Raw genomic sequence first — 26,828 nt, 5'->3', positions numbered from 1 at the left:
GTGATGGTGGTGCATGTGGTAATCCCTTACAGGCAGAGGGCCTTGCTCTTCCTCCAATTTACTTTATAGACAGATATCATCACACAGGTGTCAATGATCACCAGTACTGCGGGGTTGGAGGATGGCAGGGCCAATCGTGTGAGCAGATGTAATTCGCGTAAAAATACAGCATTGAGGGACCTCTGGGTGTGGGCATGTCCTCAGTTTGGTTCGACTAGTGCAAAGATGCCATCAATGGCTCCATCAGCAGCACAAATAGCAGAGGGAGAGAGTGGACATCCCTGGTGGGTACAACTGCAATCCGGGAAAGGATCAGAAAGAAAACCCCTGTAGTACCTGCACAGAGGGGGAGCCTTAGAGGCAACGCACTCTGGAAATTAAGTAATTACTGAAATCAAATTCATGGAGCACAGCAAAAAGGTAGTCCCATTCTATCCTGATGAAGGCCTTCTTATCGTTTAAAGACAGAGCCAAGGCCTCTTCCGGGAGGTCAGCTGCCACCCAGACTGCATGAGCAAGGGTGCGGAAGTGGTTGCGCAACAGGCGACCAGGGTCAAACCCCACTTGTGAATAGTGAATAAGGGACAGGAGGACTCTTTTGTGGCGGGTGACCAATGTGCTGGTCAGTAATTTTGCATCCACATTAAGCAGGGATATTGGACGATAGCTGCTGCAAAAGAGGAGATCCTTCCCTGGTTTGAGGAGAACAAATATCAGCGCCCTGTTGGATAGCAAGCTCAAGGAGCCCAAGCCATTAATCTTAGCGAAGGCCTCAAGGAGGAGGTCCACCACCTCCCCCTTTGTCTACTTGTTGAACTCTGCCGGGAAGCCACCCCCACCCGGGTCCTTGTGATAGGGCAGGCTCGAGATGGTCTGCATGATCTCCTCCTGGGTGACAGCACCATGAAGCAGCCTCCTGCCAACTTCTGTTAGGCAGGATAAATGGACACCATCCAGAAAGGTGCCTGTCTGTGTCACCTCTGAAGCAATTTCCGGGGAGTAGCAAATCTTTTAGTACGAAGCGAACGCAAATGCCATTTCTTGTGGTTTGATGACCAATGCCCACGAGTAGGTGGTGATTATGTGTATGGTCATTCCAGCCTCCCTCTACCTGAGCTGCGTCACCAGTATTCTTCCTGCTTTCTCCCCTGTTTTTAATGATGGTACTTCAGCTTCTGGAATGTGTACTCAGTTTTGGTGGTAAAGAGGGTATTGAGGTCCATGTACGCCTTCTGAAGGCTGCACCTAGTGGTGTTAGAAAGGTGGGCTGTGTAGGCACTATTGAGACGGCCTATATCCACTTCAAGTGCCCTCTGCTGCTCTCCCACTGTCTGTTGGACATCAACTGACTCCTGATTGTCGCCTCGACCACAAAGTCAGGGTTGAGTCAAACAAACTTTTGTTGTGTTCATGGTAGGTTTGCACTTGGGCTTTGAGTTGGTTCTTGCTCATCGGATTGGTTGTAGCAGGACAAGTTGAGGTGCCAGGGTTTATGAATTGGAAGAAGGTTAATCGTGATTGCATGCCATGAACCGGGGACAGGTAGGTGTATTCCCGGTCTGCCAGTCTGCTGGGTGTAAGAGACACCACACATTGTGGAGGCCATGGTCTTCCTTAATGTCCCCTTGCAGGGGTCTATCTAAGATGCTGGCCATGTCTATCTCCCTCAACATGCGTGTGAGCCAGAGAAAGAAGGGGCAATATGGGCCAGTGGGTGCGTACACAGAGCCTACGCATAGTACCTTTCCACTGATCTTCAGTTAGGCGAACACGTATCGGCCCTGTGGGTCGACCCCAGGCCTACAGCACAACGTGGGGCAGTGATCTCCATATCAGAATGGCTACATTGCATGCATTCCAGGAAGCTGGAAAGATGTCTTCAGCCTGTGGGGGATAGCAGCTATGTATCCCTTTGCCCACCCAGTCCCACTTGAGCTCTGCTTCCGCTTCAGTGAGGTGCATCTCCTGGAGAAGAGCTGCGTCGGCACACCTGGACTTGAGGTACAAGAGCACTTTATTGTGCTTGCAAGGACATGGTGACCGCAAAAAACGGTGGTGGGGGGTTGGGGCAGGCCTGAGGCTTGTGAGTAATGCGGGATGGGCAGATTGGCCGATCAGGCCCTATGGGTCAGTCCGTGGAATTCATGAACAGCAGGGAGAGGATGGCCACAGGTATTGGAGGGTGAGCAAGGAGGGATGATTAGTAATGAGGAGAAGTGAAGCAAAGTAGGGGATGTGTCTGACCGAGACTGAAAGAAGAAGAAATAAAATAAAGGAGGGGAAAAAGCCCTGGTGTGGGGGGTGCAAGGGAGAAAGCAATATATTAATAAACTCAACACTGTAAACACAAACCAATTATGCAAATAAAATTGCTGTGTAGCTTGCCCTACCAGCTGTAGTCGGTGGGTCTAAACCTGAGGGGCCACAGAATCTGGGAGGCCTTGGGACCAGTGGATTTGGGGGAGGTTAAAGGTGGGGAGCAAGCTCTGTGTTAGGCTTAGGCCAGTGGCAAGAATTGGGATGGGGATTTGGGACCCAGGGAGGTGGTGGTCATTGGTCGTCCAGCCACAAGACCTTGGTGGGGGGGTGGCTTATAATGATGGGGTGAGGGGAAATGTGGGATCTTCCACCACAGCAGAGAGGTCGAGGGCAAGGGGTAGTATATACTGCCCCTTCATGTAGTCTGTCCAACAAGGTCTGGAGCTCTCCAAGGTGGTAAAAGTCCTTGCATTTGCCATCCATGGTGATCCGCATATGTGCCAGTAAGAAGAGGCAAAATTTGATGTCCTATTTGCAGAGTTGTGGCCGGAGAGAGAAGAAATCCCTCAACCGGTAATTGATCTCCTTGAACATGTACACTGCCACCTACATTTTGTGATCATCGAAGTTGGCTGACCCATGAACTCACCCCGCTGTTATGATCTGCTGTACCTGCTCATACCGGAGGAAGCAGTCTATATTGGGCCTTCGGCCAGACTGGGCCAAGGCTCATCTCAGCCTCATTCTATGTGCCTTCTTCATCTCAAGCACAGGTTAAAAATTAATCCCAAGAGGTTTGGCAAGAAGTCGCGAAGGAAGCCTATGACATTGGTGCCCTCTACTTTCTCTGGGATCCCGAAGAAGCATGCACTGTCCCTGTGGCTCCAGACCTCAAGGTTCATCATCTTCTCGTGCAAAGCAAAGAGTTCCAGGTCTGTGTGCCGCAGGAGCTCAATCCTGGATTCGAAGGGGGATAGGCAGTAGTCCTGTGCTTCCAGCTTGTTGTGGAAGCCAGATGTTGTGGGTTCATCTTACACTCTGCTTCGGCACATATATTTAAGCTTAGCTTATGCCTGTGCCCTGTGCCCCTTAACCTACATATGTGTTCTGATTCATTTATTTAATTTCATTCATTTTTAGTTTTCCTGCTTTCAGTGGGAATGTTTTTATTTTATAATCAGCTGTAACTTTGTGAGTCTGTGAAAACATTGTTATTATTATTCTGTGCACAACATTTCACCATGTGCCCCTGTCTAAGGTTGATGAGTCTGAGTACATGGTAACCCAGATAGCAATTGTCACCATACGAGTTTGAAATCAGTCAGACACTCAGGCACTTGCCTAAATCAGGCCTTTTCACGCAATGAAAATATGTTTTCTTATAAAACAGTGTGTTGGCCAAAGGACGACAAGGAGGTAATTACACCCAGGACTCCATCCATGCTGCATACCATTTTATTCCTGACCTCGGCCCAGTCTCTACGGCTAACCCAGGAGACAGCGGGCAGACCCCTATTGTTCAGGTAATGGGGATGGGTGCTCCTCTCATGAACTAAGAACAAACAGATTGGGCTATCACTGCTATGCTCTCACCTATGTATGTTATTCCAATATATTGGGACTGTTTATTTTCTAATACTGTTATGCCTCATTGCCCTAATAATTGAAGCTCATATATTTTATTGTAATTTGCAGTCTTTTCAATACATATATTGAAAACCACCCAGCATCTCTTTCTTTGCCTGTGTGTGTGTGTATGAGACCTTTTGCTAACGAGCGAAAGGGGTGAGACTTGACAACAACAACTTCCCCTGAGAAGTCACAGAATGCCATATTCAGGCTGCCAAAAAATACCTTTACTTTCAGGTTTGTGTGAGATGCTACTGGGTAGCCGAAAGAGTTGGGCCAACAGCTGCCAAGACAGTGTAGGATTGACTCAGTATTCCACAAACGTTGGTGCTGCCGCCCCTAATCCACAGCCTCGTTCTAACAGTTTGAATCCTATAACACAGAAATCTCAGTGCAGATTGACTTTGTTTCAGCTGTTAGGTCTTTTCACATTCATGGCCTCTAGCCTATATGCTACTGCTTTTATCTCTTTGAGGTTCAGGTCCATTGTGGGCTCTGCAGTACCTTGTGGAGGGGGCAAGGGTTTAGTATGGGAGACCACCTCTGTGAAAAGCAGCTGTCTCGTCTGTTTCCTGGATGCCATCTCAGGCTGGTGTGTGGTTGGTCCTCGATGACAGACAATGTCTAGTAGGTGGTCCTAATGCGAGCCTGTGGAGTGGATAGCAGGAGCAAGGTTGGCATTTGGACCCCTGTGGGGGGAGGGGAGAGGGGAGGCAATGGACAGTGAAAGGCGAGTCAGCCGTGGAAGTAGGGAGGCTGTACATCAGAGCTGCTTGCTGGTGGGGTAGAGGAGGTTCAGCAATGCAAGAGGTGAGTAAGTCACGTATGGGACAGTCTAAGTAACCCAGGTACCCTGTACCACCCCTCCCCAGCAGAGTGGCACTCGGGCCCCATGTTGTCTACGCTGGGGTACCGGCAACCTCCAATAAGGGTGTCTTGCATGCCAAAAGGTATTGGCACAACTGACCTTGGGCCCCCTGAGCTCTGCTGGGATGTCTGCAGAGGCCGGCAGCAGTGTGCACAGCTAGAAGCAAGCTGCTCTCATGCACCGCTCTGAGCAGCCAGACAGGGATTGCCTTCCCCTCTGTGCAGGCCGGGCTCCCAGTGGCTGGGTCAGGAGACTCTGTGCCTACTGTTGTCCGTTGAGGTGCGAATGGTGCCTTCAAGACTGCACCCCGACAACTTCAACCGTTCAATCAATCAATCAAGGATCAGTAGAGCGCTGCTAATCACCCATTGGGTCTCAAGGAGCTGTATCTGGGTGTGCTGCTCAGTCAAAGAGCCAGGTTTTGAGGTCCTTCCTGAACTGCTTCAATGATGCTGTCTGCCTGAGCTTGAGAGGTAGTGCGTTCCATGTCGGGCTGCTAGGTAGGAGAAGGATCTTCCTCCTGCTGTACTTTTCTGGATTTTGGGGATGGCTGCAAGGACGAGCTGGGAGAAATGGAGACGTCTGTTGTGTACGTAGAAGGTGAGGTGGTAGTTGAGATATGCCGGTCCTATGTTGTGTAGTGCCTTGTAGGTGTGGTTCTGGTGAGGAAATAGGGGTGACCAGAGACACCAGATGGCTGAATTTTGCTCTCTTGGGCCTCCCAGCTCGATGGAGCACCAAAGTCAGTCAGCCATCTTCATCCGGGGCCAGACTCCACCCCCCCCCCCCCCCTACACACACACTCTCTTTTTGTGAGTTTTCCTCATTAGTTTCTTCTGGGGTTTTGCGACCATTCTTCTTATGCTTTAGGTGATGTTATCATGACACACTGTCATAAATTTGTTAATAACTAACAGCTGCAAGATTAATAATTCACACATTTGTGATTTTACTGATTCTCAAAATGCAAGACATTTAAGTAGATTTCCCCAAAAACGTGCTATAGCTAAAAAATCAATGCTGCTCTGTATTTGCAGCTAAATTATGAAAACAACTTGCCCATGGTACATCATGTTCTTATGCCAAAATGAGCTTAGTAATGTGTGGTTGTTGCAATAAGTACTGAAATTTTTTTATGCACATTCGTAGTACACCTAATTTTGCATTTAAACTAGCCTCTTAAAAACACAAAGCTAAAAAATGAAAAACACTAGATATTAGTTAAAATGGGAGCTAGGGCCAAGCCTTAGCATTTCTTACCCTCTTTTGCCAGTTCCCGTCGAACTTAGATCAAGATAACAAAGTTGATGGCAGGTTCTTACTAGGGCCTGGATCCCAGTGTCTGTTACCTTTTTACACCCACTTACATCAAGATATCTACAAGGAGAGAATGAGTAGAATTGAAGGAAGTGTACACGTTTAAGCAAGTTTATGGAAAAAGAATACTTTTATAACGTTATCAATTAAAATCTAAAATAGTCAGATTTACAATATTTTAAATTTTTGGCATTCTGCTAATATTACTAAAAGTAAATTACCTTGGACAGCTTTGCATGTTCAGTACGTGAACTGGAATTCCAAATCGCTTTTGCTTTTAATCAATTCGTTTTTTAAAGAAAGAGAAGTAAGATCCATCGTCCAGATTGATATTCTGGCTGATTGCTTACTGCCACAAGAGGTTTTCTTTAAAAACTTTTAGATGATTTTTTTTAAAACCAGTGAGGTATTTCTGTTTCATGTTATGATTAGAACATCCCACTGCTAAGGAGCACAGCAAATTAACACATTGATACTGTGGTGAAGTTTATGTTTGCAATGCTCATTCCATTCAACAGCGCTCTTTGTACAAGGTTCTCTCGACTTCCTTCACAACTCAGTAAAAACATAGCTCATAAGAGTGATTTGCAGCATGGACGTCAGTTCAATCAATCAATCAATCAATCCAAATATTTATTAAGCGCACTACTCACCCAATAGGGTCTCAGGGCGCTGGGGGAGAGGGGTAGAGGGTTGCTGTTTACTGCTCAAAAAGCCATGTCTTGAGGTGCTTTCTGAAAGTTAGGAGGTCCTGGGTCTTACGTAGGTTGGTGGGGAGGGAGTTCCAGGTCTTGGAGGCGAGGCGGGAGAAGGATCTGCCGCCGGAGGTGGTGCGTTGGATGCGAGGGACTGTGGCGAGGGCAAAGTCAGCAGAGTGAAGTCGAGTAGGTGCGTGGAAGTTTACTCGTTTGTTGAGGTAGGCTGGTCCAGTATTGTGGAGGGTTTTGTGAGCGTGGATAAGAACTTTGAAGATGATCCTTTTGCTGATGGGCAGCCAGTGAAGGGATCTGAGGTGAGCGGAGATGTGTTCGTGGAGTGTGAGGTTGAGGATGAGACGTGCGGCTGCGTTCTGGATTCGCTGGAGTTTTTGCTGAAGCTTGGTTGTGGTACCAGCGTAGAGGGCTTTGCCGTAGTCCAATTTGCTGCTGATGAGTGCATGGGTGACTGTTTTTCTGGTTTCTATGGGAATCCATTTGAAGGTCTTCCATAGCATGCGAAGGGTGCTGAAACAGGAGATATGGTGTTGATCTGCTGGGCCAGGAGAGAGATGAGTCTAAGATGATGTCAAGGTTGCATGCGTGGGTGGAGGGTGTTGGGGGTGGGCCACCAAGAGTCATCCCATACTGTCTTTTTTGGGGCCAAAGATGATGATTTCTGTTTTGTTGGAGTTGAGTTTTTGCTGTCATCCATTTGACGATGTCGAGGAGTCCAGCGTGGAGGTTTGTCTTGGCGGTGGAAGGGTTCCTGGAAGATGATGAGCTGGGTGTTGTCTGCGTACGAGATGATGGTGATTCCATGGGGGTGGAGGATGTTGGCGTGCCGGGCCATGTAAATGTTGAAGAGGGTAGGGCTGAGGGAGGATCCTTGGGGGACCCCGCAGATGATCTTGGTTGCTGGGGACTGAAAGGGAGGGAGGTGGACTTTCTGGGTTCTTTTGGTGAGGAAGGAGGTGTGCAAGTCTAGGGCCTTGTGTCAGATTCCTGCGTTAAAAAGGTGTGCGCTGAGGATTTGGTGGCAAACAGTGTTGAAAGCTGCGGAGAGGTCCAGGAGGATAAGGGCGACAGTCTCTCCCTTGTCCACTCTGGTTCTGATGTTGTCTGTGCAGGCGATGAGGGCGGTCTCAGTGCTGTGGTTCTTGCGGAATCTAGACTGGGAGGCATCAAGTGCATTGTTTTCCTCTAGGAAGTGAGACAGTCTGGAGTTCACTATCTTCTCAGCGACCTTGGCGGGGAAGGGGAGAAGAGAGATGGGGCGGTAGTTTGTGAGGTCTTCCAGGTCTGCTTTGGTTTTTTTGAGGAGCGCGTTGACTTCAGCATGCTTCCAGGTGTCTAGGAAGGTTGCGGCATCGAAGGAGCTGTTGATTACGGCGCGGAGCTGGGGAGCGATAATTGGGCTGGCTTTGTTGAAAATGTGGTGGGGGCAGGGGTCTGTGGGGGAGCCTGAATGGATGGAGTTCATGTTTTTTTGGTTTCTTCGTTGTCGGTTGGGGACCAGGTGTGTAGTTGGTTGGTGTGGGGGGGCGTTGTGCTGTTGGTCATGTCAGTGGTGTCGGTGGTGGTGACGGTGGGTGCGGATGATGTGAAACTGTTGTGTATGTCTAAGATTTTGAGGTGAAAGTAGTTGGAGAGGGAGTTGCAAAGGTTTTGGGTGGAGGGGGTAGATGGTGCTGGATTTGGGTTTGGTGAGCTCTTTGACAATGGTAAAGAGTTCCTTGCTGTTGTGTGAGTTACTATCTATGCGTTCTTTGTAGTAAGACCGTTTGGTGGTCTGGATGAGTTGGTGGTGTTTGCGTATGGTTGTTTTGAGCGGAGAAGTTGATCATTGAAGGCTCTTGGCGCCATGCTTTCTCAATTTTGCAGCATTCACACTTGGAGGCTTGGAGTTCAGTGGTGAACCATGGGCGGGCTTGACGGTGCGGGTGTTGTTGTTACTTTTCTGTGGGGTGAGGGAGTCTGCGCAGGTTGTTAACCATTGTGTGAAGTTGTGGGCAGCAATGTTGGGGTCGTTGGTGATGGGGGTGGAGCTTGTGCGAGTTTGGCATTCAGGTGTTCTATGGGGATCTTGTCCCACATTCGGTATGGTGTGGTGTGTTGTCCGTGGTGGGTGGGGGGTGGGGGGAGTTTCATGAAGGAGAAGAGGATGCAGTGGTGGTCAGTCCAGTGGAGTGAATATCAAGGGTAGCAAAAGTGACATCACATAACAATTGAACTCAATGATGTCACAGGAAGTTACTCATATGACCGCCTCAGCCTGATCTTTCACAGGAAGGCATGACACATGACCTAACATCGCAGTTGAGGATTTACATTGAATAGTATCACAAAGTAACCCAAAGCTGTGCTGTGTTGATTTGTATTATTTTGTATGGGGGAGGTTTCATGGATGGTGCATGGGGGTTCCCATGCAACCACTTGTATGTTTTCATGCAAATCCCTTTCTACAAACCTTGGTAGCTAGGTATTTGAACCAAAACTGGATGCCTCCCTGAGGCAGGCATAACAAAGATAATTATTTTTATTTCTTCTTGTTTTTCGAACTTTGCACCTGTGCTGTACTGAACAGTACATATGCAAAATGTGAAATGACTCAAAACATAGTTTTTGTTTTGGAATGAATCCATTCCAATACAAAACCTATGCTACAGAGAATGTGCACACCTTCCACTGTGGTACAAGAGTATGTGTTTTAGCCCATGGCTGCTAAAAGTGTGCCGCAATACTGGTTGAGAAAAAATGTGCCAGATATTACAGGATATGGAGCGAGTTTTCTCTTGCACTTTGACTTAAGGCAGAACTGCAACTTTGGTGCAATGTGTCTTGTGTCAAAGGATAGTAAATCTGAGACTCAGTCTCACACAGTTTCACTCACTACCAATCACTTGACTCCCATTCACTGTTAATCACACACATGCTTACACATACAGAAACATTTTCTCAAAATATACATACCTGCTCTCTCAAACACACTTTCACCTACAAGCATGCATACAACATACATTTAAAACAACTTTACTTACCACAGCTGCTACCATAGGTCCTAAGTGTGCTCCATTTTAAATTACACTAATAGTAAATATTGGAATATTATTCACTAATAGTATAATTAAAAACTGGCAGACAATAAGGAATGCAGAGCCCACCGTGCTCTTGCCCCTGATTTTGCTACCCTTGAGGCCAGGGGTCACAAAGGCAGTGCTAGGGGTCACAAGAGGCAAGCCAAAGGTGGCAGCTGTGACCCCCCCACTCCTCCACGTGATTCCTAAATGACTCCATGAATTGCAGCCTTATTCAAATGTTGGGATCTGGCCAGACAATCAGAGTGCTCCCTTTGAGTGACACAGGGAACATTATAGTCACCTTAAAGGAGTATTCTCTGGCTGGAGGATCACTAAAAATGTTCTTCATTAAAAAATAACTGTTTCATATTCATATCAACCGACATCATTGTGGGCCCTTGGGTGCTCCATGATTCCCCAGGTAAACACTACATGAAAGTTGTCCACCACTAATCCAGATGATGCACATAATCACTAGTTTTGGCTCAGAGTTATTGGCGTTTTAAGACTGTTTTTGTAGGTCATGTGTATGGTTTTGTGCGGAGTGCTCTTTCCTCTGGAATATTGGCAGCACTCAAAAAAGTCACTCATGACCAATGTTTGTACGACAAGGTGCATTTGAAGTGTTCTGTTGAGCTGCAGGGAACTCGGAAGTGGCCGCCTGCCCTAGGGGAGCCCCTGTAATCACCAGTGCACTCCTATCATTGTTGTCTGCCCTCAACTTACAAGACCAGTGAAGAGAAAGCGTATACAAGGTAGTATGATCATCAGACTAAGCGGTGGCCACTGGTAGATTGACTCATCCCACAAGGCACCGGAGGCCTTATAATCTAAACATGGCATAAGGGTCAGGGGGAAGGGGACACTTTCTCATAAAGCAGCGAGGCAGTGGTTTCTGAGGAAAGTAATGAAAGGCCTCTAAATAAAAGGTCAGCGGTGTGTGCCCCAGCATAGAAGTGCTCTGGTTGCTGGGTAACCAGGGAAAACGGGGTAAGGCTCAAGTCCATACAAAACTATTGAGCCTAGTTAAGTTTTACGAGGTATTTCCCGTGAGACTTACCATATTAAGCTTGTTCTGCTTTCCTGTCTGACCACCATAGACGTTTATGTGTTTGAACAGAGGTGTTATAAGGGCACACTAAGAGTTGTATGAGAGTGGGAGGAATGGTGGGACCATGCTTGTGCAGGGTGAGCAGTGTGCCTGTGTGAGTACAGGGTTAGAGTTGTGCCCAGATGAATTATCGGTGAGCAGTGTGCCCTTCTGACTACATAACATTAAAGCCAGACCTATTGACATTGCCAATACTTGTTTTGAAATGTTATAGTGAATATTTAGACCCATAAGAATACATGAGAACCAAGTATACCGCTAGTGCCTGGAGCATTTGGTTTTGACTGGAGCTCCTAAAAAACGTATCAGGATTCTAGTATTTTCCATTGGTGCTTGTTATTGCACTATTATGGTTTCGGAGTCCAGTTAGTAACAAATGTTACTATTGCACAACTCAATGATACTCATATTATTGACCTCAGAAATGCGAAAAGCTGAGTCTGATTAGTTTTGAAGTTTGTAAACGCGAATGTTCACAATAATGTTTCCAGCAGGCCCTACCCACTAATAATGTGTATCTTGCATATTACAGATATCAGAAAACACAGTTGGGTTTGTGCATACTACGTTCCACACTTTCTTGTATGATGGAAGCAAAATTTATATTTGTATATTAAATATAACTCACCGTACTGTGGGCAGGTAAGTGCTGATCTCTACCAGACTTACATCAGTCACCTGAGAGCACGAGCTGATAGTCAGTCCATCCAGTTTGGGGCATTGCTTCACAATGTGATGGACAACACGATCTCTAACCTAGCAAAAGACAAAGAAGCAGTGACATAGTCAACGGTGTTGGATTTTACAGCATTAAGCTCCAGTGAAACAGACAGAATATACACATCATGGATAGCATCAGTGTAAACGCCCTTACACATGGGGCACAAATTATGAGTGGAGGAGGGGGGGAGGAGTGCCACCACTATTTTTAGAAAAGGAACTGCTCCACCTCCAGATTGCAGAGCTATTGTGCTTTGACGCTTGACAAGAAAACTCTCAGAATACATACGTGCTTTAAACCTCAAGCTTTACTGTTAAAAAAGCCACACCGAGCACAATTTGTTTACTCTCTAATCCCAGTTTAAAAGGTAATCCGAGTTCCACACGTTTAAAATAGAATCTTTCATCCATTTTGAGCTCAATTAGACACTCAAATATGAAAACTACACATTTTATTTATATAAAAGTAAAACATGCTAAAAATATGTTCTTCGTGGTCTGGCTTGACAGCACAGCTGTTGCCCAACAATTATGTGAGCATTACTAGAGAGGGGCTTTGGCTCCGTCCACATGTTGGGAGTCAAGAGTATATGTTTTGATGGGGCATCCACAAAAAAGTCCTTGGCCTTCACAGGGCTGCAATAATTTTGTTTATTTATTCAGCTGCCTGAGATTGAACTTTTAGGGGAACACACGTGACAATGTAATGCTATAAAAGTGTCTTTGATAACAAGATCATTTATGTTGTGTTTCTTTGGCAGGAGCACAGATGGGAAGAAGATAGTCATTAACGTACATTGACGTTTAGGTCTGGCTTGACAGTGCAATTGCCACCTGATCTTTGCTAACCTACACAAATATTACTCTACAGTTCTTTGTTTTCATACAAATACATACTAATTCCCATTCTATTTACTTGTAATGCTTTACTTTATCATACAACAATCTTGTAAAGCCAGACCTTTTGGCATTTCTAATATTTATTCTACATTTGTGCATAATTATGTTAAGTTGTTGTTTTTATGAAATAGGCCCATTCCACATTATATGTGAGGTATATTATAGGGGCATGGCTTATTTTGGCGTCTCTTTCTGTGACTTTGTGAATTACATTTGCTAATTAGTTCTCCCCACTAGTTGTCTTAGGGCTTGTGCCCTGCTCACACATAGCTCGTGTGTACCATATTCAGCAACAGTCCAGTGTTCCCTCTCACACAAAATGCACAGTTTCAGCAGCAGTGCAATATTCCATCATACACATGACAGATTCAAACTTAGGTAACAACTGTGCATGTTTTCTGACACCAGGAGAGTACAGATACAGGATGAGCAGTAGATGTGCAAGCTTCCCTCACACACAGAACTGACACACTACAGGCAGGAGAATGTGTGTATCTTTATACAAACAAAATAGCTACATTACTACAACCTTCATTCACACACAAAACAGATACACAATATGGGCTGAAGGCAGTAGTACAAGCAACATTACACGTAAACAGAAGAAGTACAGCACACACTCATCAATGCAAACCAGGTTTTCCCATTATACGTATACTCTTGCATGGGAAAATATGCTGAGGAAGGAGAAATGCTCTTGCTTAAACTTTTGTTTTTGCCTCATCGGGGAAATATGTTTTCACAGTGGGGCAATTCCTCATCCTAATTCTAAAGTAATGAGTGTGGGCAGTGGGAGAGCTTTGAAAACTACATGCTCATCACAAAATCACCTCCTGCCTCTGCCAGAACCAGTAGGGCAGTGATGGTGGTAGTGAGAATGTGACTGCCAGGTCCCATAACTCTCTGCGGCCCCATATGTGTTGCATCCTGTCTGAAAAAAATATTGCTTTGGAGGCTTAAGAAAACAGCTCTTAGCTCAGCCTGGACCTTCTGTTCTTCTGCATATGTTGGTTACTGCCACTTTATTTAGAGGTGGGGTACTACCTTTTAAATAAAATTCAATTTTGAATTGTTTCTCTTTGGTACCTGAGATTGTATCACTGCTCTCAGCAGCCCTTATTAAAATTAGTCAACCACATCCTTTCTGTTGCTGCAATTTCACCAATAATTCAAAAAACAAGTCAGTTCTCTTGCTTCCTCCCATATAATTATTTTACTGTTATATATTGAATAACGTTATGGCCTAATAAACCATATAAAAGAGATATCGGTGTATAGTGTGCATTCTGAACTATTTCAGGATGATCTCAAATGTGGTGAGGCACAGTGGAGAAAAGTAATTGGTTTGATTTACACTGCTTTGACAAGCTTGGTATCTGGGATTAAAATTGTGTTTCATGACTCCACATTGTGCAATTCAGACACTGGATGGATATTGCATCCTTTTCAACATTTGCCCTGATAAACTTTTAATAATCAGTTGTTTTATACCTCCTTACTATTGTCGTAAACTTTATGGTCTGTAGAACCACATACAAGAGAAGCTTTTGTACAGTGCACATCCTGAACTAAATTATTTGAAGCTGCTCTCAAATGTGATGATCACCGAAAGGGAAGCAGAGTGAAGAAAATGGTCTGGCCTGGGTTACGCTGTTTGGTCAAGATGGAAAGTTGTAATTGAAACCAGGGTTTCTAGGTCAAGACCCTACAAAAAATTGTGCCTCGAGTCCAATAAAAGCTTCTGACTGGTTTTGGCATGGTAACCAAGGACATTAAAAGTATCCTTTCGTTTTTACAAAATAGGAAAACAGCAATGGAATCATCCCTCTTCATACAACAGCTATACCTTGGGCAGAACCAGTGCAAGTATCCTCTAGAAGACAGGTACAGCTAGGGTAGCATCAGCATAAGCAGGTACAAATTGGGAAAAAGTAGTAACAGTTTTAGTTCCTCAATGCAAAGAGGCAGTAGCAAAGCAAGCATTCTCCTCTCACACAAGGCAATACGTGCAATCGTTCAGTTTTTCTGAAAAGATCCAGCATCGCAGACTGTACAAACTTAATCGCTGACAGAATATGAATGGTTAGGCAAGAGCAATGTATAGGTTACAGAAAGATTCTGGAACAGGAGTTAAACTCACTGAGATTAGAGGTGGATGAGTGAGTGAATATGCAATTTCTGACATGATCCCCACTTGTGTGATATTCCATGTCAGCACCCTGAAAATCCTGCTGCTGTTACTCTGAGACCAGTTTTTATTGATTCTTTGTTTTTCCACATATTGACAAACTGCAGTAACATAGGACATCATTGGAGTTATTTTTGGAGCAGCCTCGACACAGGCAAAATAACTATGCACTAGCATGGCACAAAGGTGTCAACCTCTTCGAAAAGGTTTGTATGTTTGTGCATCAGGCTGTGTGCAATCTCAGCTCGGTGCTGCACCTCCCAAAAATGTTGAGGGCCACCAGTGAGCAGCAAACAGTCAAAGTAGGATGACACACAGCCCTATGCTGTAGGCTATAGTGGGCAGAAGAAACGTGTAAATGACACAAGAATAACCCAATGAAGGAGTGGTCGAAAGCATCTATGAATGTATTACATATATAATTTTTGTAAAATCAAAAGCACCTAACACCGGACCTGGAAAGACACAAATGAAGTCTCCAGCTGCAAGCAGAAAAGCTCTTCTATTTTAAGGTTTATATTACCAGGAAGTCTCATAAACGAGGGACCTATTACTTAGTATCTGGTCTAATGAATGACATAACAGCAAAAGGGAGAAGCTGGCAACAAGTCCATGATCTCCCTGAGAATTTCTAAACTAAGTGAAGTGGTTTAATTAATAATCAAAATGAAGTATTGTCTATCGAATCTGAAACATTGTAGTCCAGAATATCATGTGGTAAATATTGCTTTTACCACAATTTTAAGGCCTAAACAGGGAAGAAAAAATATCAATGAGGTAAATGCCTATAGGTGAATATAGTTTTACTATTCTTAACTCCACATCTATGTACCTTGATGACCTACATATTGTCAAGATACATAGCTGTGGAGTTACAGTACAGTAAACCTATATTATAAACTTATAGACAGCCGTAGCCAACTATATCAGATATTTATGGCCAGTGTTTGGCGAGGCTTTAACAAGGGAGAAGGCTTTTAAAGGCCAGTATTGCCTGCTGTGGCAGGGTAGTAGGCCATTAGAACATTCCTCCCATTGAGAGTAGAATGTCCTGATTATAAAAACAAAAGCCTCTCATAGCTCGAGGGAGTTGAAATGTGCTAATAACCACTTGCAGGGCCAGGGCTTGTGAGTTGCTGAAGATTTACAGCAAAAGCTCTGAAAGGGGGCTGAAATCAGCCCCTGGTTCTCCCATGACTCTGATAAACCGCGTTTTCTCATTCAGCTCAGCCAGGGAGATCCAGGAGCTGAGCAGCATTCCCCCTTCTTCCTTCCGAGACAGGTGATTCTGCAAACTATGGGAGGAAGGAGGGGGAAGGCTTCAGTGTGTCCTCCAGTACAGCCTCTGCCTGTCGATTTCCCTTGCCCACTCCATATATTTGGAAAGGGCAGGGGAAAGAAAAAGGCAGAGGCTGTTGAGTAGAACATTAAAATGTTGAGAGACCCAGGCTTAAATCAGTTTATATAGGCCACTGCTGCTTCCTTGTCTTCAAGTGAGCTCTCAACTTTCCAATGTTCTAATTAGCTTTATATACTCATCTGTCCAACATTTTGTTTTGATATTTAGGCCTCGATATTGAGATAAAACAATATTTGCCCCTCGATTTTTCTGACCCACGCTATCCAGAAAGCTCTAACCATGCCCCCATTTATTTGTATATAAAATATGCATTTTTTTTCATATGCAGACCAGAGATGGTTTATTTACCTCCTCAGATGCAGCAATTAAAGGAGTGATTCTTCTCAACAATGCAGTGGTATGTGTCATAGATACATGCAAAGTCACATATGGATAATGGAGACATGATCTGCAAGGCATCAGTTGTGTAGCCCTTTGAAAACAAGGCAAGTGACAGAGAAGATGAAGATGTTGGAGGCCAAACAGAAAGAAAGTACATACTGTGCAAAGTTGTCACTGCTTGGCATGTAATAGGAATGAATATTGGTGCCTTTTATTCGTTCCCTATGTATCAAACATGACGCCCCACAGTCCCTTGGCACATAAAATTAAAGGGAAAAAGAGTTCTGCAAAGAGGATTATTTAAATAATTAGTCAAACTGACCTCATTGAAAAGAATCATAATTGTATTTCTAGATCTTGTCAGGCTCTTTTTCGTTCTTCACTCAAGTACCCTCGATCCATCTCTACATACACCTCAGATATTTTTTGTGTAAAATTTCCTGAGTATGGTAGCACAAAGGTCCATACTGAATCTAAATGGATAAAGTAACATATTAATAGTCCACCATCCACATTAACCTAAGACACAACAGCCCAGACTTACAAACATTATGCATTGGGTTTATATCACAAAAGTGATGCACACCTCTGCAAAATGTGTTTTTGCATTTACTTTCTAGTGTTTTGCATTATTCTGGGTCAAGAGGTTGTGCCGGGAGTGGTACTTGGACGTTTCCCATGCAACTACCTATGGTTTTTTACACAAACCCCCATCTACTAACTTACTAGACATCGCTTCACACCAAAAAATAATGCCACTTTGAAGAAGGCAAAAAAAATGAAAAATACTTTTATTTCTCCTAACTTTTCCCACTTTGCATGTGTGCTGAACTATACAGAACGCATCCAAAGTGAGAAATGTTTTAACGTTAGTCTAAGCACAAAATGTGACACTGGAAGGGTATGGTTCCAGTAAGAAAACGATGCCAGACATGACACAGATACCTTTACACAAGGTCGTCATTTAGGGGTCGCCAGGGATTCACAGCTGTGACCTCTGGCTTTCCCCTTGCGACCGTGGCGCTGTCTTTGTGACCCCTGGCTTCCGAGGTGGCAAAATCAGTGCTAGAAATACAGTGGGAGCAGGTGTTACGGGCATGGTTGGGGTTCCTTTCTCTTTGTTTTCTCTCATTTTTATTACACTAATAGTGAAAAATATTTAATTATTCACTGTTATTGTAATTCAAAAAAGTACAATTAGCTGGATTAAACATCACACATAAGCAAAAAAATGCTTTTAAGTGTATGTTGGGTGCGTGTTTGAGGGTGAGTGTGTATAGATGAGTGAATGTGTGTGTAAGTGTGAATGTGTGTATGTGTAAGCATGTGAGTGTGACTGGAATTGAAGGTCAAAATGGGGGTGTGACGTCACTTCCACTGGCACTGGCATTTTGGTGAATTGACCTTCATGTTTGCACTCTGGGGCACAGGTGTGTAAGGCCTGATTATGCTCCAGAGCTAGGGAAAGGGAAGTATAGTGCCATATGTTAGTAGATATTGATTTTAGTATGCTCTCTCCCTCTCGCGCAATGAAGCGCTGAGACTCTGGTTACTGCTCTGTGTTATGTGACACCTGTGTAAATCTGAGACACATAACCTGGGCATCAGACACTACTGCAGAGAGGATTCTCCATAAGGTCAAATATTACTTATTCAACAATAATAGCATCTTATGCTACAGACAATGTGTTTCGGCCAAAGTATTTACTTCACACTGAGTTGCACACATATTCACTCACTCATACACTGAAGCATTTATCTAAATAACAGCACGTTCCAACACTGCTTTCTTGTAAATTTAATAAACAAAGTTACATAATATCAAAAATCGGTCCAAGGGCACTTTATCCTTGTCGCTCAATAGTTTTACATGAAAGGCCGTCCACTTCAGTGATACAGGCGTAAACTGTTAGACTGAAAAAAGCAAAGTGAAATCTAATGAGGGCACACAGCTAGCAGGGATCCAGCCATGAAAAGATTCGGGCGGGAGATTTGTTGTAAGACTAAAGACAGACAGAATCCTTAATTGGTCACTTCCTGCCAATATAGATAGGTACTCTCGTTGGAATCTGATTTCCATTAATGTAAAGTTCCTGCATATGCAGAAGAAAAATCAGCACTTTCTCATCAAAACAGACCATGCAAAACATGCACTTATAACTAACTCCTTTGCATGCGTTTTTTGAAACACATGAATGAAAATATCGACTTACCACATTGAGGCCTGTTACATTCAGCATGGTTAATTCTTTCAAAGCTAAGGCTGTCTTTGTTAGGCAGGCATCGGTCACTTTAGGAATTCTGCCAATGTTCAAGGTCTTCAGATGGATGCAATCTGCAGCAGTAGAGCTTATACAGTGCGGCGTTAATGCATGGCAGCCAAAAACCTCTAATTTGTTGAGACTGTAAAACAGAAAGTAATTAACATAATCTCAGAAATAGCAGAGTGGCCTGATGCCTTTCCAAAATGTACAGATGTGATAACATTAAAAGAACTCATGTTCAACTGAGCACAGACAGATGCGTGTATTAATCATGCTTGTTTACACATCACTCATTAGCTCTACAATCCATTTGTCACAGCTGTTATTTGTCAGATACCTGAGATATAAAGCTACAGCAGAGTTGTAGTATGGGAACAGAATTAACCATCCTTTCTTAAGGTAAACAAAGCTATTACTTGTTATGCCACCAGGAACTCCCATCGAGGGCACCTCAAAAGAGATAAACTGGATGTTTGATAGGTAATATCTTTTTGAAAGCCTTTAGACTTTCCTTTGGAAGGCTCATAAGCAAGATTTAAGTGGAATGTGAACTACAGGGAATCTGCATTTGTATTCTGTACCTTTGTTTATCTTTTGGTTTAAAGCCCATTGTGTGGACGACAGACTGAAGAGAGCAGATCAGTGCAAGGTTTATCTTTATTCGGTTTCTTTTCGAACCATGAAAATATACAAAAAGAAATAAAACATAAATATATATACACACAATAAAAACAAGATAAAATACATTGTGGTAGGTAACATCCATTTAGACTTTCCATAAACTCCTAAGATTCATAAAAGCTTTTTAAAAACTTGCTACATAAAAAAATTATAAATTCACCTGGCAACATTTGTAAAAATATAAGTGCAGTCCGTACTTGAGAGAATCTGTTGTTTTTCAATAGCGGGATGATAAAAGCTCTTTTAGGCTCAATAATATTTTTTTACAAACTATCATAAATATGTAGCGTATCCTGAAGAGACACATTGTCGCAGCTGCAGGGCCCCAACGACCCAACATCATAACATTCATTGGGTAGCACTACCAACAAGCGCAAAGATTTAATCTAAACCAGGTAGGCAGAAAACGATTCCTTTTGTTTTTGACAAGGGCGATGTAACATCACATACCTCCGGACTGTGGGTTTCGCCAGATCCATCTCCTCTCTATAGTAAGACCAGTCGTAAATACACCTCTGCACCGTAGCCCCACAGCTCGGGTTCTGGCTAACTGACTGTCCTCCCTTGCTCCAAAGACCCTCACGAGCTGAGCCTCCCTGGGGATTCTGCTGGTTTTGTCAACATGCCCTCCCTTGCAGCCTGTGTTCACAGGTGTCCATTGTTTTCTACAGTGTAGCATTTGAGATTACCAACCCGACCAGTACCGCTGCACCTGGACACCAGCGACGATTCCTCCATTAGGGCGGAGGAACATCGACCCACCTCTCACCCCCCCCCCACCAGCAGCAGCCACTGCAAATCCTTTAACAAATGAAACAATAATAAACCATGTTTATTATTGTTTCATTTGTTAAAGGGGCGGGGCATTAGGGATGATGAGGATATGAGGAGAGTGCACTGTGCACTCCCCTCAGTGCGCATGTATGTTTTGCCGGCCATCTTGGGCCCTGCCCCACATGAGCAGAGTGAGCCGCGACTGCTGGACACACCGGGCAGGTAAACAGAAACTGCTGGGGGTTCTTCAGACCTCGGTCCCCTAGCACCTTAAGTTCCAGAGGCACCCCGAACTCTGCCTAAAAGTACCCCTATGGAGTAAATGTATTTTCTTCCATAGGAAACTATTACAGTGTTTGAGGCAATGCCTCAAAAACTGTAATTTGTGTATTTGAAATGGTTTCTTAAAAAATCGATAACTCTGAAAGTACTTGCCTGATTTTGATGATGTTGGTGTCTACAATTATATAAAAACCTATGCTATTTTTTTTAATTGGTCTCAGATTTCTTTCTTGAGTACCATTTATTGACTCTGTGAGTGCAACAGATGCTTAACACTCCCCTCTCATAAGCCTAAACACCTGCTCAAATACACTACCATAAATAGAGCACTTGGTGTTATTGAAGTAAGCCCTACAAAACCTAGTATGGGTCGCCTGGATTTTTTGCATTAGCCCACTGCATAAAAAAACAGATTCCTACATTTTGTGGATCAGTGGTGGGATATAAGGGTTTGCATCTGCTGATACCACTTGGTCAGTAAGTGATTCCACTGAGAAATCCACAGTTGACATCAGTCAAAAATATTTTTGAAAATCTTTTTGTTTTTTTCTTTTTTTTCTAAATTTCTAATCTGAACTGCTAGGTTCTTGTGTTAAGTCCCCGAGTCATTTGCTCTAGAAATTTAAAAAGTGTACTAGTCAGCTAGGTCTTAAAAGTCTCTTTAGAATGTGCTTCCAAATTTCTAAAAAGGTCTCAACTTTCTGAATATGTCTGGTGTGGAGGAGATCATGCAAGAACTCAACCTGACCCCTTATCTACAGCTAAGTATGCAGCAGTTAAGGAACATCTGTAAAGCCAGCATGATTGCTACTTGCTCAAACCCTACAAAAGCAAGCCTCCAGGAGGCCCTTTCAGAATTTGATGCAGCCCAGTTGCAACAAGGTATTGTCACCTCTGAACAGGAGGAGGACAGTGGGACTGTCATCAGTTTCTAGGGGATAGTCATCCTACTTTAACCAGAGAGGATGAGGTTGAGTACAGAGACCTCTATCCTACCCATGCACTTTGGGCGAATATCTTTTCAGGGAATAGCTCAGGCAACTCAAGGCACAAAGAAGAACTAGACGAGGAAGATGAATATCTTGCAAGACTACCCACAAGAGCAGCCCTCAAAGCCAAAATCATGGCCTTAGAAAAAGTTGGGTCTAGTTCCCATGGATGGTGGCAGAAACAAACTAACTAGGGAAAGAAAGGAAACGTTTGATCACAAAATCTCGAGGGGGATTACCTCCAACTATGTTGAGTGTGATAACATTACAAAATGTTTTGCAGCATTTGAGAGACACCGGGACTATCTATTGTGGGAGTTATTCTCAGGAAAGTGCAGGGATAGACTTCTGACATGGTGAGGAAGATGCTAAGTTCTATGACCATGTGAGGGGTAACCTGATTGAGGACTTTGTGCTCACTACTGAAAAGTACAAGATTAAGTTCAGAGAGACTCACAAAACCTTGAGTCAGTCCTGAGTAGATTTTGTTGACTCTTCAGTCACAACACTAGAAGGCTGGTTAAAAGGCAGTAACGTGCAAGATTACGAAAGGCTCTATAATTTGATCTTGAAGGAGTATCTCTATTTCTGAAAAACTGCATCAGTGTCTAGTGGACTTAGGGTTGGTTTCTCCTCAGGATCAGGGATAGAAGGCTGACCACTGGCTCAAAACAAGGGTGCCCAGAAAGACCCATGTGGGGGTGACGAGAGGAAAGGGGTTACTGCTTCCTCCCCGGGGGGAAGATGTGGGACACAAAGAGGGGGAAACTCAAGGAGTCTTCTAAAGGTCCCCAAAGCCCTGTTCAGAAGGGTGGTCCCAGAGACTCTCCCCAATCCAAGGATGGGTACAAAGGAAAGAACTGGGATCCCAAGAAGGCTTAGTGTCATCTCTATAAACTGACTGGTCACAGAACTGGGGGCTGTAACTGTCCCACAAAGGTTACCACTAGTCCAGCACCCAAAGGTGTTGCTATTCTCCAGATGGGATCCTTGGTGCGCCTTGACCAGGTCAGAGAGTACACTGAAGCTAAAGAGGGGGAAACTCAGCCCTTTCAGGTGTGAGTGACCGCTCCCTCCGAGCACAGATGGCTTTTCAGGCTATGCAGGCTACACCCCAGCTCCATTTGTGTCACTGTCTAGTGGAGAGGTGCAAACAGCCCAACTGTCAAACTGACTCAGACAGGGAATCCACAAACAGGCAGATTCACTGAATGATTTAAGCAAGAAAATGCCTACTATTTAAAAGTGGCATTTTCAAACATACAATCTGAAAACAAGCTTAGCTAAAAGGTGTATTTTTAAATTGTGAGTTCAGAGACCCTAAACTCCATATTTCTATCTGTTCCCAAGGGAAATCTGCGCTTTAATAGTATTTAAAGACAGCACCATGTTAACCTATGAGAGAGATAGGCCTTGCACAGTGAAAACCGAATTTGGCAGTATTTAACTGCCAAGACATATAAAACACATTAGTATATGTCCTACCTTCAACATACACTGCACCCAGCTCATGGGCTACCTAGAGCCTACCTTATGGGTGCCTTACATGTAAGTAAAGGGAAGGTTTAGGTCTGGCAAGTGGGTACACTTGCCAAGTTGAACTGGCAGTTTAAACCTGCACACACAGACAGTGCAGTGGCAGGTCTGAGACATGTTTACAGGGCTACTCATGTGGATGGCACAACCAGTGCTGCAGGCCCACTAGTAGCATTTGATTTACAGGCCCTGAGCACCTCTAGTGCACTGTACTAGGGACTTACTAGTAAATCAAATATGCTAATCATGGAAAGCCAATTACACATGCATTTTACATAGGAGCACTTGCACTTTAGCACTTGATAGCAGTGGTAAAGTGCCCAGAGTAGCAACAACAGAGTCCAGCACACATCAACAACCTGGGAAACAGAGGCAAAAAGTTAGGGGAGATAACACCAAGGATGCCAAGTCTAAAAAGTATTGAGTCTGGTTACAGGAAACCACAAATGTGATACCTGTCATGCATGTGAGGGTGCCATTGTGTCTCAGGAGTTTACATTTGGAAAGAAGACTCTGAAACTCTCACACGTGACTAACTGTAAAACCACAATTGTTATCTATCTTATTCTGTGTCCTTGCGGTCTCAGCTACATCAGAGAGATGAGTAGAGAACTGAGACAATGCTACAATGAACATAAATCAGCGACACGCAATCAGACGGAGGGAGCCCCATTGGTCTAACATTGGATGCAGGAGAACCACCTGGATAAACAATTAAAATGGATCATTTTGGAAAAGATACAATATGCTAGAGAGATGGATACCAACAGATAAACGACAATGAGAGGAAGTATACTGGATGTATACATTAGAGACATAATATAAAGGCTTGAATGTGTCCATCCCCTGGGAGAACTATGTGGGATAATTCTATCCCGATTGTGTGCTCTCCCACTGTTTGGTGATGTGACGGCCATTGTTCTCTCCTATTCTCCTCGGTTTTGGTCCCTGGTTCTGTACCTATGGTGCCTTATACATAGCATAGGTTTCTCCTGCCCGATTAAACATTCTCATATAGTCTTGTTCCCTCTAACCTACCTTTTGTATGTGGTTGCATTGGTGCTCTATATATTTTTTAGTTTTTAGTGTTTTTTTTCTCTTTTGAATTCTTTGTGATTTGTTGTTAGTCCTTATTTCCCCATCTTCTTCTGTTTAGGTTATTCTTAATTTTTTTGTAGCAGCCTGGGTCACACTTCAGTAGTCTCCCTGAGACAGCCTGTCTTTTTGGCATGATTCTTATTTCTCTCCCATCATGTCACCCATGTTTTCCATGTCTTTTTGTCTTTTTAGCAGTCTGTTTTTGATGTCTACAGAGGACACGCACTCACATTATATGGTAAATACATGATGCATTCTATAGCTGTTCAGCTCCAGTATAACCGTTTTTTTTTCTCTGCTGGATTTTTGGTGATTTGTTGTGATCTTTTGTCAGTCCTTATTTCCCCTTATTCTTCAATTTAGAGTATTTTTTTAATTACTCCCTCACCTCGTCCAAGGCACAGGGGAACTTGGGGGAGCGCTAGCGTGCCCCCCGTGCACCCCCCTCCCCCTCAAGGCGGGGATGGAAGGGGAAGACCTTCCCCTTCCACCCCGACCCCCCCCCCCCGGCAATCCGATGACGTCAGCGCGCGCACAGCGCGCCGACGTCATCAAGTGTTGCCGGGTGCGCTAGAAGCCATTTGCTTCCAGTGCGTTGTGGGAAAAGGACCCAACAGGTGAGTCCTTTCCGTTTTGGGGGGTTGGGAGGGGGGGGGAAACAGACACAGGGAAAGGAAAGGTTTTTTCCTTTCCCCCTGTTCCTGTTTTCACAAGATTCCTGCTCCACGATCGCGGGCAGATCTACCCCGGGGGCAGATCGCCTTTTTTTCGGCGGGGCAAAATCCACTAGACACCAGGGAATTCGTTTTTATTGTGTTTTTTGGGGGTGACCCCTTGGGCAAGGGTCGCCCCCCCCCGGGGTAAATTTTTTTAGTGTTTCGCCCCCCCCCCCTGGGGGCAGATCGCCTTTTTTTCGGCCGATCTGCCCCCAGGGGGGGGCAAAATCCACTAGACTCCAGGGATTTATTTGTAAAGAAAAGTTTATTTTGGGGGCGACCCCTTAGGCAAGGGTCGCCCCCCTGGGGGGGCTATTTTTTTTAGTATTTCGACAATTTTTGGCCTGATCTGCCCCCAAGGTGGGGCGAAATCCACTAGACACCAGGGATTTTGTTTTTATTGTTTATTTTGGGGGCAACCCCTTGGGCAAGGGTCGCTCCCCTGGGGGTCTTTTTTTTTTCAGTTTCGGCCCCCCCGATGGCAGACCAGCCATTTTTTGGACGATCTGGCCCCCAGGGGGGTGGAAGCACACTAGGTGCCAGGGATTGTGTGGTGTGTGTGTGTGTGGTGTGTGTTTGGGCGCACCCCTTGGGCAACGGTCGCCCCCCTAAAGTGGGGAAAGTTCGTATTGGCCATCTCTGCCCCCTTTGGGGGCAGATGGGCCTATTTTTGTAGGCCCATCTGCCCCCAAGGAGGGCAGAAACCACCAATACGCCAGGGATTTTTTTTTTTTTTGGTGCTGGGGGTGCCCCCTTTGGGAAGGGTCGCCCCCTAAAGGGGGCACAGAGGTGTTGCCCATTGCTGCCCCCCTTGGGGGCATATTGGCCAATTTTTTTACGCCCATCTACCCCCGAGGGGGCAGGATCCACTTAGGTACCAGGGACAACTTCTAAGTTCTTGGTGGTGGGGTGTTTGTCAACTGGCAAAGCATTTGTATTTGTGATTATAACAATTTATTTCTTCTTTTTCTTCTAGTTCAACGCTTTTGCTTCCTTTGCTGTTGATCTTTGTGGTTTTGGCAGTAGTTGTCCTGCGGTCTGCATAGTTGCATGTTTTAGGTAAGTGAAAGCACTTTACTCCAAAGGAGTATTGTTGACATGCAGGAATGACATGTTTGTAGGTGGTGTACTAAATGCAGTATTGTGTGTTTGACATTGTCCTTAGATTTGAGCACAGTGATGTTTGTGTTGTCATATGTCTAATTTGCTTTTTTCTTTTTAGTTGGATATCATTGGTGATTGCTGTGTCTGTGCAGAGTAGTTGCTTGGTGAGTAGCTTTTTCAGGCAAGTGAGTAGTATAGTTTTTTGTAGTACATAACTCTTTGTGATAAAGCTACACTTTGTTTATTACTTATTTTAGTGCTAGTTGTTGTTGGCAATCCATTTGTTGTTAGTGAGGATCATGGCTAGCCGCAAAGTGACCGCTCAGCAGGTTGTTCGCATGCTCTTTCAGTCGTCTTCAGACCATGATTACGACACTGACTCTGCATCTGAGGCAGAGGAGGAAGCAGGAGATTCTGGAAGTGAGTTTTCTGTCCGAGAGTATTCTTCTGATGAGGAAGCTACTCTCAGTGCGGATGAAGGGCCTGTGTTAGAGGAGGACATTGATGTGCCAAGAGTGCAGCAGCCTGGGGCTGAAGGGTTTCCCATTAGAAGACCTGACACCTGGATTGCCCCAAACATGGAGCAGCCACAGTTACCTGCATTTACTGGTCTCCCAGGGTGTAGAGTTAATACGGAAAACTTTTTGCCTGTCCATTTCTTTCACTTGTTTATGGACGATGTATTTTTGGAAGAGATTGTGGAGCAGACAAATGTGTATGCAGAGCAATATTTGCGGGACAACGCTGCCAGACTTAAGCCTCAGTCTAGAGCTACTCAGTGGGTTCCCACATATCTGGAAGAGATGAAAAGTTTTTTACGTTTGACTTTTTTGATGGGGTTGATCAGGAAGCCGTCACTGGCTTCCTATTGGTCTA

At 44.4% G+C, this 26,828-nt stretch overlaps 1 protein-coding gene across 1 annotated transcript in view; it reads right to left on the bottom strand.

The window, feature by feature from the left end:
• The window catches only part of LOC138302579 (F-box/LRR-repeat protein 2-like), a 473,996-nt gene that overhangs the window by 51,906 nt on the left and 395,262 nt on the right, over positions 1 to 26,828 (bottom strand). Inside the window, exons 9-11 of the mRNA XM_069242590.1 lie at positions 18,722 to 18,911; positions 11,588 to 11,715; positions 6,017 to 6,133 (exon numbers count right to left, since the gene is read on the bottom strand). Of these exons, the coding sequence (XP_069098691.1) occupies positions 6,017 to 6,133; positions 11,588 to 11,715; positions 18,722 to 18,911 (435 nt within the window). The remainder of the gene's footprint in view (positions 1 to 6,016; positions 6,134 to 11,587; positions 11,716 to 18,721; positions 18,912 to 26,828) is intronic.

The sequence above is a fragment of the Pleurodeles waltl genome, chromosome 1_1 (assembly GCF_031143425.1).
Source record: "Pleurodeles waltl isolate 20211129_DDA chromosome 1_1, aPleWal1.hap1.20221129, whole genome shotgun sequence".
Classification (NCBI taxonomy): domain Eukaryota; kingdom Metazoa; phylum Chordata; class Amphibia; order Caudata; family Salamandridae; genus Pleurodeles; species Pleurodeles waltl.
Note: the sequence above shows the minus strand (reverse complement) of the source record. Positions and strands in the feature narration are given on the sequence as shown.